A 14303-nucleotide genomic window follows, 5' to 3' on the forward strand; every position below is an offset into this window, starting at 1 on the left:
CTTTTATTATAAAATGTTTCATCTTTAATCTAATGTTATATTAATTCAGATATGTTTACATGTTGACATAAGTACTTGATTGTTTTTTTTGAAAGGTGCTATACCAGCCATTATTTATGTAAAATTTAAATTTACATTATTTGCTAGTTGATTATCTATGCAATGCATCATTTAATCTACACTAAATCACTTTTCTTTTAATAATATTTCAATAATAATAAAGGTCCTCAATTTATTTATTTTTTATTGTATTAAAACAAAATATATTGAAACTCATGTTTTAGACTGACATATTAAAAGACAATAGACTGAAATACAGTAGTTCAGCTGTTTGCTTGGAATAATTTACAAACTGAAATTTTATTTTATTCACAGTTCTGAAACTATCTTTTAATTTACATAAGCTTCTGATGTAGTACTTCAACACTTTACTATTACTATTATTACGGTTACTTGAAATTTCTCATTTTAGTGTGGCTTGACTGCAATAATACAAATATTTTTTTATAATATCTAGGTTTTGATTCCAATTGTTTTTGGTGGAATTTGCTAACTTGCAAAAAAAAAAAACATGACTAACACTTCCGTGGAACACAAAATAAAAAATGATGAACCATTTGGTTGATCTTATCCATGTAATTATAAAGAATGAAGACAGCAGCTTTCAAGCTTCTATACACATAAAAGCATCATAAAAGTAGTCAGTATGTGCTGTATTCTGAATCTTCTTAACCCATTCAATAGATTTGTGCATTGAACAGTCTGAAATGAATAAATGATGAAAGAATTTTCATTTCATTTCAAGGATACACAAGAGCAGTGACTTCATCATTAGTTTATTGGTGCCAGAGGCAAAGAAAAGGGGAAAAAATAAACAATATATTTTTTATTAATAACAATACATTATACATTGTATAATGCCTGAATATTTTGGACAGGTATGAATGACCACTCCTAGTTATCAGGGGATGACTTGGGGCTGTGGTCGATGAGATTCTTATCAAGTGTCTGAATCTGAAACCAGGGTCCATCTCCTTTTTCTCTCATGTGTCGGCGGACTTCAAGTTGTAGTTGTCTACAAGAACAATAGGGGATAATAAATTAGAGATCATCAATTAGGCTACATAAAAACAAGATACATTTCTGTAGGTAGTCTACACAAAGCACCTTTGTTATTGTGGTACTGACAATAAATTGTGTTCCAAGGTTCGACAATTCCTTCAATATTTTTTACCCTACAGAAGTTTTTGCTCTCTTTTTATCGAATCTCATAGTACATGGTTTATTAATGATATGTGACCCTGGACCACAAAACCAGTCTTAAGTCGCTGGGGTATATTTGTAGCAATGGCCAAAAATACATTGTATGGGTCAAAATGATACATTTTTCTTTTATGCCAAAAATCATTAGGATATGAAGTAAAGATCATGTTACATGAAGATATTTTGTAAATGTCCTACTGTAAATATATTAAAACTTAATTTTTGATTAGTAATATGCATTGCTAGGAACATCATTTGGACAACTTTAAAGGTGATTTTCTCAATATTTAGATTTTCAAATAGTTGTATCTCAGCCAAATATTGTCCTATCATAAACCATACATCAATGGAAAGCTTATTTATTATGACTGGTTTTGTGGTACAGGGTCACATATTAATGATAATTTCTTTACTTGAAGGCACCTCACACTTGAAATGAACCTACATAAACATAAACCTTCGTAAACAAATTAAAAAGTCCTAAATGACTGTAAAGAGTTGGGAGAAAATCGGATGCGTGTCAGATCCATGTCATGTGCATCAGGTTTTAAATAGGCAGCACTGCTTTTAAAATGAAATCTGATGAAGCCTGTCATTGATGTAAATCATAGAACAAAAGAAAACGAGAAATCACTGGACTGCTCTAGTCACTGATTAACTTTTGTAGCTTGAATAAAGATTAATCTATATAGTTTATGCATATACAAATTAAGAGTTTGTGAAGATTGTTTTAAGTTCACTTAAATTAAAAGTTATATTTTTCAGAGCCTATTAAATGTAAAAAATAATGGCTCTCAAATATACTGAAAAAATGTGCAATTAATTAGTTAATTTTTGAGAGATCTGCCAAAACTGATGCCTGTCAGCAATGAAAGTTGAGTGTGAAAATTAAGGACACATAATGAATACCACCTATCCTTATATTACATATCATAAATAAAAAGATTTTACAGTAAGGTCCCATTTTGTTAAAGGGACCAGTCCAAAATTAAAATGTCACCATCATTTGCTCACCCTAAAGTTGTTCCAAATCTGTATGAACTACTTTCTTCTTCTGAAAACAAAAGAAGATTGAAGAATTTGGCTAACCAAACAGTTCCATTTTCTTTTTTTCTTTTTTACATAATAAGGTCCATGGGGACCAGCAAGTGCTTGGTTATCAACATTCTTAAAAATATCTTCATTTGTGTTGAACAGAATGAAGAAATTCAGTCAGGTTTGGAACAACTTTAGGGTAAGTGAAATTACACAATTTTAATTTGTTGGGTGAACTATCCCTTTAAATCACTTGTGTGGTGTTCATATTTTTGTTACTCAGCCAGTGTTCGTGGGTCTGGTGGACCCGCTGCAGTTTTGGGTTTTTAATTCAACACAATCAAAAATGATATGTTAAAATACTCAACAGATGTTTACTTCATCCCAATTACAAGCAATATAAACAGCATATAGTCAAAATTTGCCCTTTACATTTGTTAGATCACATTTATGAACTAAAGTGCTACAACCTTGTGCGGGAATGGCAGGGGCAGAAACACAAAACTCACACTTATAGACTCACACTCACTCACTCACTCACACACTCACACACTCACACACACACACACACACACACACACACACACACACACACACACACACACACACTCACACACTCACACATATACTAATATAGCACTTGTAAATTATTGCTCTTTTGTTGGTTTTGATTGCTTGCTTCTATTGTCCTCATTTGTTAGTCGCTTTGGATAAAAGCGTTTGCTAAATACCAAAATGTAAATATAATGTAAATGACAAAACTAAATTGAAATTTTAAAACAAGCCCCAAATCAAATAAATAAGTAACAAATAAAAGAAATCTCTTCATATAAACAAACTAAGGCTTTGTCTGTGCTCTTTCCATTTAAAATTAGAGGTAACCAAATTACATTACATTACAAGTTACATTGTATAATTTCGAAATTTTAAGCCAGAATGGTTTGACTTCAGTTTTGTGAAACTATGCATAAAAAAATATCTGCATGAAACAGAAACAGCAGACGAGCTGAATGAGACGCAGATTCACTCTATGCCAGCAGGTTGTGCTTAAAGCGTTTCCTTGGTTTCCGCTGTAAACAAAGCAGCGCTAGACTTATGTACTTTAATATGCATTATACAGAGGAAAAAATACCATCTAACCTTTTCTAAAGACCGTAAGTTCCCCTCAGACATACATTCATATATAAACTCCTGCCCTTAATTGAATCGCGATTTGTTTAGCATCTCGACAGATTTGAATCGTCACATATTGAAATCGATTTTCAACCGGCTCGCGGTTAATCGTTACATCCCTAGTTCTTCATTTGATAAAAAGTGAAAACCTGAACACCATACAAGGGTTAATGCATTAATTAAAGTTAACTAACAATGACCAATCCATTTGTTACAGTATGTACTAATCTTTGTTAATGTCATCTAGTTAGTTAGTTAGTTAAATACAGCCGTTCATTGTTAGTTCACGTTAGCTCAGGTTCATTAGATTATATTAACAGATGCAACTTTTGATTTAAATAATGTATTAGTAAATGTTGAAATTAACCTCAACTAAGATTAATAAATGCATCAGAAGTATCTTTCATTGTTAATTCATGTTAGCTAATGTATGTAAAGGAATATTTCACCCAAAAATGAAAAAATGCCATTCAAGATGTAGAGGAGTTTGTTTATTGGAACAGATTTGGAGAAATTTAGCTCTATATCACTTGCTCACCCATGGATCTTCTACAGTGAATGGATGACATTTAGGGTTGCAAAGGTAAATTTCCGGTAAATTTCCGGAAACTTTTCAAAAATCCCTGGAATATTCCAAAAAATCCTGGAAAGTTTCCAAAATTTCTGGAATGTTTCCGTCAAAAGTAAAAACTGTGTGTTTAAAAGAAACAAATCCATCATTAATGCTTTTTTTACTTTAAACTGTCGCTTCTGGACAAAATATCAGTCCATAATAATGCTTCATCCATTACAAAAAAAATAATAATAATAAATTCTCTCTTCATTCAGACGGAACAACTTTTTCACTAGAGAAAGCAATATTATGAATGGAGAATTCCATTTTTTTTTGCTGGAAACAGCGGTTAAAGTTAAAAACATCTCATTGATGGATTTTTTTTATTATAAGTACAGCTTTTCATTTCACAAAACATTATTGATGGACTGGAGTTGTGTGGATTATTGTGATGTTTTTATGTTGTTTGAACTCTTAATCTGATGGCACCCATTCACTGCAGAGGATCCATTGGCGAGCAAGTGATGAAATACAACTAATATACATTTTGGATGGACAGAGTAAGTGCATTTTCGGTAAATTTTAATTTTTGGGTAAACTATTTCTTTAACTAATGTTAACAAATGAAATTTTATTGTAAAATGCTGCCAAATATTTAAGAAAATATAACCCTAATTCCTAAATGGAAATAACAAGCACATGTAATTTCTCATTGAGCTTAAGTAGTTGAATCACACGAAGACAGCTTACCTCATTTCAGCCTTCTCGGCCTCAATATGGATAAGTGCCATCATTTTCTCATAGTCCTTCACTGGGCTGTCATAAAAGGTACGAGCAATCCAACGGGTGATGGGATGCTAAGATATAACGAAGACAACCAATGAAAGGAAACAGCATCGACACAATAAAAAGAAATACAGTTACAATGGGCACTTTTTAGATTATATGTCGGGCTGAAATGTCAGTGCATCCTGATAGTGCCTTAACCAGAATAAAAGCAGAATGAATTAATATATCACCAAATTGAGCTTTTTTCCATATTTGTCGGAGTTTGTGACTCGCGGTGGTTCAGAAGTTCTCTGAATGACCGAGCACTCCACACATGTGTCAGAAAAGGACTGGAAGCCTTTTTTTGACCTGCCAGAGAACTGGGGTGAACAAACAGTTAAATCAGGTACCAACAATGTTGAATACGATTTTACCTAAGTTTTTATTATTCACAGTTACTATAAATTGTAGTCTTTGTCTCAACCTTGAATGACAGCATTATATTCAGTGTCCAAATATTCTGACTAGATAAGAGGCCTACTAGGTTTTGAGATACAGTCTACCATCATCAATTGATAATACAGTTATTAATGCTGTATCCTGATGATTTTTTGGAACCTCATAGGTGCTCCATGGACTGCCAAACAGCTTAGACTGAAAAGTAAAGAAAACTTACACAAACTTTGGTAATTGAGTAGTTTTTACAGTTTGAAGACTTTTAAAGATAAAAGGCAATAAGTATTAACACACATTCCTATTTGTATTTTTCAGGTATGTTTTCTTGAAAGAAAAGAACATGTTACTTACTTTAGAACAGGAGGCAAAACGACAGCGCCTTCCGATGCCCAGTCCAGAGCGCCTCAAAAAAGTATGAAATGTGTTTCAATTTCATTCAAAGTACCGCTTAAAGTTTGGGGTCAGTAGGATTTTTTTTTTTTAATGTTTTTATTCAGCAAATGTGTTAAATTGATCAAAATTGACAGTAAAGGATTTCACGTTAAAAAATCTACCAACAATAATAAATGCTGCTCTTTTGAGCTTTCTATTCATAAAATAATTCTGGAAAAAAAAAAAACATGCATCATGGTTTCCGTTAATAAATTAACTAGCACAACTGATAATAATAAGAAATGTTTGTTGAGCACCAAATCAGCATATTAGAATGATTTCTGAAGGATCATGTGACACTAAAGTCTGGAGTAATGATGCTGAAACTTCAGCTTTGCCAGCACCGGAATAAATGACATTTTAAACTATAATCAAAAACAGCTGTTTTAAATTGTAATATTTAATAATAGTACTATTTAACTGTATTTTTGATCAAATTATTCAATGATCAGATCTATTTGATCAGATATTTGACCAGTTTTTCATAACCACTCTTCTGAAGGGACATGTTTGCACTGCCTGCGTAGTTTTATCTGCTGTATTCTTGGACTCATGATTCTCTTTAAGGAAATGACAGCCAAGAGCAGCTAAGTCAAGTCTTGAAATTTAAATACAGGGTGAATCTGTGGCTGTTCTATGCATGTTCAATTTATCAGGTGTACATGGATGAATATCCATTCTGAATTCTTTTAATAGGTTGAAAGGTCAATAATGCGTCTTGACACGGTTGTGAAAGAACGTGAGGATTCTCTGCGCTTACTGCAGACAGGACAAGAGAGGGGCAGACCGGGCGAATGGCGCAGGAATGTTTTTTGGCAAAACCTTCTGGTAAGCAAATCAAATGAGTAAATGTTTTGCAGATTGTTCTCCTATGCGCATACATTTTGTGTTTGTGTAATGTAACTTATAAGCATGTTTGTTCACCAGGTACCGCTTCAGGGAACATCCAATCCCCTGATATCTGAATTCCAGATACAAAAGGCAGCGATTCTTTGAACCATCACATGTTGCCCCGTACACAAGGTAAGTCTCAATTTACAAGTCAACAGAAAAAAATTTCCCCGTCAGATTAACTACAAATTTAACTGAAAATTTGATTTTATGGAGCATCATGGTGATGGAAAAATTATATTTCAAAGATTTTACGTTCGCTCACAAACTCTTCGCATTTGTTGCAAGTTTCTCGAGTGAATATAAAACTTTTGATTTTTTTTGTTCCTCCATCATGGGCCTCCTTAAAATAGTTATTTACATGATTCATTCAACCAGCTGATAGATGTTGACGCTAACAGATGATATTACATTACGCAAATGACATTTCCTTGATACACTGTAATGTTCAACTCTGCTGTTCTGAATTTTAGGTTGCAAAATACGGAAAGAAAAAAAAGAGAAAATGGAAATCAAAAAATGCTTGCTCCAATGTTTCCAAAAAAGACTGCACTTGCATCAGACCACTGAAAAGACTTTTCGCATTTAATATTGTCTTTTCAACACACAATACTTTTTTTTTTTCATTTCTCCAAATGTTTTAGAGACTCATAATATGTTGTACAGTCAAAAAATAAATTCACACTTGTAACCGAGACTGTTGTTTTGTATATATTTACCTAGTTTAATTTTTATGACTAATGTCTAAATGAGTGAATTATAAGGACTGCAAGTCATTCTCCCATTTGAATAACTTTAAGGGACACATTTAAATATAGGTTTTCCCCAATATGCAAGTCTGAATAAACAAGTTGAAATGTACTAAAGATTAGAACAAAAGTTTAAATACAAATGTGCACAATCACTAAATTGGCAATCTTACCTGTTCAATAGGAGAGAAATTTAGACAAGTTTAACAAAAAACTATTTATTCCCAAAACAGCTGATCAATTGTTAAAAGCATAACAAACATTGTTTCCTGTGATGCATTTTCTAAGAAGTGGCATAAATCAAAAAACTATTTCAACTGTTCTAAGCATTGATACAATTGAGGGACATAATTCCCATGTACCAAACGACAACCTCGTCACTGTTACTTTAATTATTCAGGTGGTCAGAAACGGGATATTTGAAAATATTGTGTGGAGTAGAAAAGAGTGCAACCATGTCAAACGGTTTAAAATATGGTTTGTTTGCACTAAAAATAACAGTAAGTGTCCTTGTTAGTTCCTGAGTCCACTAAGAAGGCTTTTCTACTAGGAGGTGGTGGTGGTGGCGGGGGGGGGGTTTCTTTCCTCTCCTTTTGAAGGCAACCAGGTGTTGATGGAACTGGTTAAGGGCACTTCCTGTCAACACACTGTTTCCCACCTTCCTCATACTCCTGTTTTGAAATCCACATTTGCTGGAAAGTTCCCTAAAAGTAACAAAAACAGAGTCATGATATATTGTGGTTTTGTTAGACTGAAATAAAGGCAATATGCTATGGTAGGGTTGCCAACCGTCCCGTATTTTGGGCCTAATTGATTTGTTCCGTACGTGACTTCCCTTGTCCCATTTTTTTGACTGCTACGCTGATGTAACCACTGACTGATACAACAGCAGCAGTGCTGATCACTTGAGAATGGTCACCGATACCTGTCATCATCCAATCACAGCCCCCCTCACGCAGTTATACATTAATTAAATCAGAAATCGTGAACAGAACTTCGAGGAAGGCTGCGCAATCCTCTGCCGGCTCGTCGCTCCCGCCTCACAGCAAGAGGCGCTCACACTAACACCAATTCTGTCCGTGTTTTCACTTCAGTAAATCAGTTTTGGTGAATACAAACTACGTGATTATTTTTCATGAGTCCAACAACCCGCCACGCAAGAGACGTGATCAGTAGGAGAAGTTGTCTTTCACTATTGTAATGTTGTTAATTAGAGAAAAACATTTTATATTTAAGTAATAGCATAATTCTTAACCTTGGGCCTTATTCTTGAAACAAAACGACCAATAAAAAGGTGTCAAGCACCAAAAGCAGCCCATATTAAATCTATAAGCCAACCCGAATCAAACACACCTGAACAAGATAATCACGGTCTAAGGGTTACTAGAAAGCTTTAAAAAACAGTTTTTTGATCCTGACACAAAATGACCAGCTAACATTAATTGACTAATCATATCAGCAGCACAAGGTGTGAATACTAGTCAGGTAAATCACTATCATACTACTATAAGCCAACCCTAATCAAACACACCTGAACAAGATAATCACGGTCTAAGGGTTACTAGAAAGCTTTAAAAAACAGTTTTTTGATCCTGACACAAAATGACCAGCTAACATTAATTGACTAATCATATCAGCAGCACAAGGTGTGAATACTAGTCAGGTAAATCACTATCATACTAATTAGTTAGTAAGAGCAGACTGATTGATATAAAAGGAGGGAAGAAGCACTTCCAATCATTGTAGAAAACCACCAGCTAATCTGTTTTCCAAAAGATAACTTCTCTTATCTACCACTTTCTGGGTGCCCAAGGTTGCAGAGGCATATACATTTTAAGATTTTAATGAGCTGTCAGGATTTTAAGGAGTTTCACACACATTATTTCCTTTTTATTTATTTTCCTATTATCTCATCCTGTGGCATCTCCCATTTCTGATACTTCCTTCTGTATTCTCCATTCATATTGCAGTCACATAAACCATGAGGCCTATACAGTCACTCAGTTTGGCCTTGAGGCCTTCAAATGCACCCAGCTCTCATATGAGGCAAACTAACTTTCACAAACAAGCAAAGTAACTTCTTCAATTGTTTTCTGTAGGGTAAATAAAATATTTCATCACCCTCTGCCAGAACGTTGTCTATGGGAAGAAGGTTTACCTTCCAGCATGACAATGACCCAAAGCACACAGCAAAACTGAGCACACAGTGGTTGAAGAGAAAAATGTGAATGTCCTTGCATGACCTAGTCAGAGTCCAGACTTAAACCCCATTGAAAATCTGTGGAATGACTTGAAGACTGCAGTCCACAAACGATCACCATCAAATTTAACTGAACTTGAGCAGTTCTGCAAAGAAGAGTGAGCAAATATTGCAAAGTCTAGATGTGCAAAGTTACACTGAGGAAAACCACACATCTCAAACGCATTAAACAGCACAAATAGTGTCTGTCAGCAGCACATGAGTCTGTCAGAGCACCCGAGGCAGCGAGCCCCTTTAAAACTACACGGTAATTATATCTTAGTAGTTATTTTAAAGCCCTTAATACAAAGCATGTCTCATGTTTAGAACAAAATGGATTATGCACATTCCCCGCAGCAGCTCACTCTGTCCAATATTGTATATCGATATAAACGGTATATCGAGTCCAGCAAGAGCAACTTCTTCCAATGATCCATGAGCAATTTGGTGATAATCTGTGCATTTTCCAGCATGATGGAGCACCATGTCACAAAGCAAGAGTGATAAAGAAGTGGCTCGAAGATCATTACATTGAAACTTTGGATCTGTGGCCAGGCAACTCCCCGGATCTCAATCCCATAGAGAACCTGTGGTCAGTCCTCAAAAGACGAGTGGACAAGCAGAAGCCCACAAATTGTGATCAACTCCGAGAACTAACTAGGCAAGAATGGATCGCCATCAGTCAGGATTTGGCCCAGAAGCTAATATCCAGCATGCCAGAGCGAATTGCAGAGGTTATGAAGAACAAGGGTCAACACTGTAAATATTGACTCATATTTTTTTGCCAATAAAAGCCTTTAGAACTTATCATTGTTTTTCAGTATACCATAGAAACATGTGGGAAAATAATCTACAAATACTGAAGCAGCAAACTTTGAAAAACACAATTTATGGCACTGCCAAAACTTTTGGCCATGACTGTACATCTAATATCATCATTTAGGGCCAGTAACTGGTGTAAATGCTGGCTGACACTCCCAACATAGCAGATGCCCGTACTGCACCTTAACGCTGGTTGCTACACATCATAAAATGGAAAAAAGACGACAACAATGCAGTGTGACACTACTTCTGCCACACAAAATCATTTCAGGACATGACGGACAGTGAAACTGCACCTGAAAGAAGTTAGTTCATTCATACCCCAGCCTAAAAGAAGTGCCAATTAACAGTTCTCATAGCTGGTTATGGTTACAAAAGCTCTCTGCCTCCCTAAACTCACATTTTGAGTGTGATTCATTGGTCAAAAGAAATAAAACAAATTATGCATTTGACAGATAGCATTATTTTTTGGTCAAATCTCTATCGATATTGCAATAATATCGTTAGCGTGGGTTTTTTTTTGGCCAACACAATTGTGTAAAATCTGATCCCGTGACAGCCCTAGTGAACACTACTCACCAGAGATGCGAGGATAGAGCCCCCAATCCAGGCGCTAAATCTGCGCTCCACAGTTGTGTTGTTGGCTATCAATTTCAAACGCATACTCTGCAGAGAGGACAAAAATCAATTCATGTTATCATAAAAAAGCAACAAATCACTTCAAGAGACCCACCTGACACTCTAAAATAGCAAAATAAAATGTGCCACTTACTGGTGGCGTCTTCTGCGAGAGTTCTCTGTTAATTCTGTCTGTAAAGCCTTGGATGAGAGTGTTTCCTCCTGTAACTACCACACTGCCATACAGACCCTGTTTAAAAAAGAAAACGATGTGGGAAGCATAATGACACCTGCATTGGCAGCAGAGATGCAGGACATGTAAATGTAGACGTATAGCAGTGTTTTAAAATCTTACTGGTCGAATGTCTATGTCACACATGCCAACGCTGGTGGTCACAACATGGCTGACTCCCAGCATGGTATTCCCTGACAGACCCTGTGAAAATTTTAAGACGCCGTAAAAAAAAATATATAAAAATACTAGCATTACACAAAGAGGCTTGGACAACGTAAGAAGGATATTTCTTGCCTTAGCGTTTGAAGGATCAAAAAGACCCTCTGGGATCTTAAGTCTTTCAGCTCCGAAATCACAGTTGTATCCATTAGGCAGCTCATAATGAACGGTGGGCATCTGGGCAGCTACTCTGTATAGGAAAAATTGTAACAATGTGGCGTTTTTCTTTTCCATTAAGATCATAAGCACTGCAAAAGCTCAATCGATAAAGTTAATTATGATATTTCAACTTAAAATATTATATAAAATGCAGTTCAAAAGTTTAGGTTTGGTACAACTTGATACATGTTTTTGAAAGAAGTCTTCTATGCTCACCAAGGCTGCATTTATTTGCTCAAGAATACAGTAAAATCAGTAATATTGTGAAATAGTTACATTATTTCAAAATAATGATTTTCTTAATGTTAAAATAATATATGTTAAAAAAACACTAGCTTCTCTAATCTTTTTGTATTCTATTCGTTTTCTTTTTATTTATTATACAATTAACAAAAGCAAAAAAGGCCTCTAACACTAGCTTGCTCTATTCTTTTTCTATTCAATCGGTTTTCTTTTTATTAATTATATAATAATAATAAAAACATTGCTACATGTACTGCGTTAAGCTAACTGAGACTTTTTATAGCACTTGCATATCATTGCTCTCTTGTTGATTTTGTTTGCTTCCATTGTCCTCATTTGTAAGTCGCTTTAGATAAAAGCGTCTGCTAAATGACTAAATGTAAATGTAAAATCGAATTAATTCCTGTGATGGCAAAGCTGAATTTTCTGCAGCCATTAATCGGTTTTCTTTTTATTAATTATATAATAATAATAATAAAAACATTGCTACATGTACTGCGTTAAGCTAACTGAGACTTTTTATAGCACTTGCATATCATTGCTCTCTTGTTGATTTTGTTTGCTTCCATTGTCCTCATTTGTAAGTCGCTTTAGATAAAAGCGTCTGCTAAATGACTAAATGTAAATGTAAAATCGAATTAATTCCTGTGATGGCAAAGCTGAATTTTCTGCAGCCATTACTCCACTCAAACATGATTTCACAGAAATCATTCTAATGTGTGGATTTGGTGCTCAAGAACAGTTGTGTTGCTTAATATTTATGAGTAAACCAGCATAAATTTCTTTCAGAATCCTTTGATTTGTTTGAATTTTTTACATTTTCAACTTACATTTCACTGGTATATTCTCCAACTGTAAACATTAGAAAGTCAAGGTAATACTTCCATTTTGCTGTCAGGAGCCTTCTGCATGCGATTCTCTGCAGAAGCCGTAGCTGTTTCCCATCTAGCCTTAACCGTGCGGCGCCAAACAGACCGAGTGCAATTGAATAGGAGCGCAATAATTTTGCATTTTAAACCTACGAGTAAGTGTATTTTATGATAGCAGAAATGGGGTAATCAAAAACAAAATGCAGTTAATCTCTGCACTTGTGTTTAAACAAGCATTATTTTTTTTTAAAAAGCATTATTTTGTTTGTTATTGTTTTTAGATTGTAATGTTTCAATATTAGAATGTAATGTGATTTTAGTCCCTTTTTTGCACATAATGAATAGCATAGCCTACTTTCACCATATTTGTTTTCATTGCCTTTAATATAAACATTGTTTCATTGGGCAGGATGTTAAAAAAAAAAATGTTGGCAAACAAGTTGCCAAGATCAGATGGTTACATGGCAGAGCAGTACAAGGAATTTAAAAATGAACTTGTTCCAATTATACTTCCTACATTACATTGGGCCATAAAAAAAGCATATACAACAAAATAAAATTAAAGCAATAGTGATGAGCGTAGATGCGGAAAAAGAAACTATTACTCTGGAAAGAAGCTCGAGACAGGGATGTGCATGGTCACATTACTCTTTGCATTATACTTGGAACAACTCACTCAATATATTACACAAAATGAGGATATTAAGGAGATTAAAATAGAGAAAATAAATATAAATTATCTCGTTAAACAATATTTTGATGTACCTACGGTAACCTATTGATTCTTTACCTAAACTGTTCATATCATAAGAACAATTAGAAAAACTGTCAGGATATAAATAAAGATAAACCCAGTTGCTTTCATATATATTTCATATATATATATATAAAAAAAAATTTTAATTAAGGAAGCTATAGCAAGATGGAACTTAATACCTTTCTTCAGTTTCACTTCAAGGATCGAATCCTTTAAAGGGGTCATATGATGCTTTTTTAAAGATCATAATTTTGTGTATTTGGTGTAACAGAATATGTTGACATACTTTAATGTTCAAAAAACATTCTTTTTCAAATACTGTACATTATTTTAGGTCCTCTATGCCCCGCCTCTCTCAAACGCTTCGTTTTCTACAAAGTCCCTCCTTCCGACAAGCGCAGTCTGCTCTGATTGGCCAGCTGACCCAGTGCATTGTGATTGGCCGAACACCGCAAGCACTCGTCGGAAATGTAACGCCCCTTACCATAATCACGAGCTTCATCTTTCAAAATAAATGTAAAGACAGAGCCTGAAAGGGGAATAGAGTCGCGTGACAGACAGTGATGAAGCTGGTATGTGTTTGCAGTACACAAGCTACGGTTAATACAGCTGACTCCACTGTGATGTTACCCTGTCTCTCTCTCTCTCTCTCTCACTTACTCACACACACACACACACGATGTGCAAAACTCCGCATTTGAACAGTCAATAGCAAATACTTAAACTAATAACAAAACAGTAGCTGATTCAGAAGCGCCAGATTGTCATAGCAAAGTCAGAATGACCTCCTCTCCTAGGTTCACGAAACGGTCGTCCATAAAA

General features: G+C 34.8%; 2 protein-coding genes and 1 long non-coding RNA gene across 3 annotated transcripts in view; 1 reads left to right on the forward strand and 2 right to left on the reverse strand.

The window, feature by feature from the left end:
- Positions 1-820: 820 nt before the first annotated feature.
- Positions 821-4901, reverse strand: LOC107548652 (uncharacterized). The gene is made up of 2 exons (XR_001604483.1): positions 4775-4901; positions 821-1075 (listed from the first exon to the last, which is right to left on the reverse strand). It is a non-coding gene; the product is annotated as an uncharacterized lncRNA (long non-coding RNA).
- A 113-nt stretch (positions 4902-5014) lies between these two features.
- On the forward strand, positions 5015-6984 carry LOC107548661 (39S ribosomal protein L47, mitochondrial-like). The gene is made up of 5 exons (XM_016229435.1): positions 5015-5198; positions 5418-5478; positions 5564-5660; positions 6377-6508; positions 6608-6984. The coding sequence occupies exons 1-5, from the start codon at positions 5108-5110 to the stop codon at positions 6674-6676; spliced, it is 450 nt and encodes a 149-aa protein (XP_016084921.1). The 5' UTR covers positions 5015-5107; the 3' UTR covers positions 6677-6984.
- A 914-nt stretch (positions 6985-7898) lies between these two features.
- Positions 7899-14303, reverse strand: part of LOC107548660 (actin-like protein 6A) — a 19776-nt gene continuing 13371 nt past the window's right edge. The window contains exons 10-14 of the mRNA XM_016229434.1: positions 11529-11643; positions 11355-11435; positions 11154-11249; positions 10961-11047; positions 7899-8024 (exon numbers count right to left, since the gene is read on the reverse strand). Of these exons, the coding sequence (XP_016084920.1) occupies positions 7944-8024; positions 10961-11047; positions 11154-11249; positions 11355-11435; positions 11529-11643 (460 nt within the window). The 3' untranslated portion in view covers positions 7899-7943. The remainder of the gene's footprint in view (positions 8025-10960; positions 11048-11153; positions 11250-11354; positions 11436-11528; positions 11644-14303) is intronic.

Source organism: Sinocyclocheilus grahami, unplaced genomic scaffold (assembly GCF_001515645.1).
Source record: "Sinocyclocheilus grahami isolate Dianchi unplaced genomic scaffold, SAMN03320097.WGS_v1.1 scaffold352.1, whole genome shotgun sequence".
Lineage (NCBI taxonomy): Eukaryota > Metazoa > Chordata > Actinopteri > Cypriniformes > Cyprinidae > Sinocyclocheilus > Sinocyclocheilus grahami.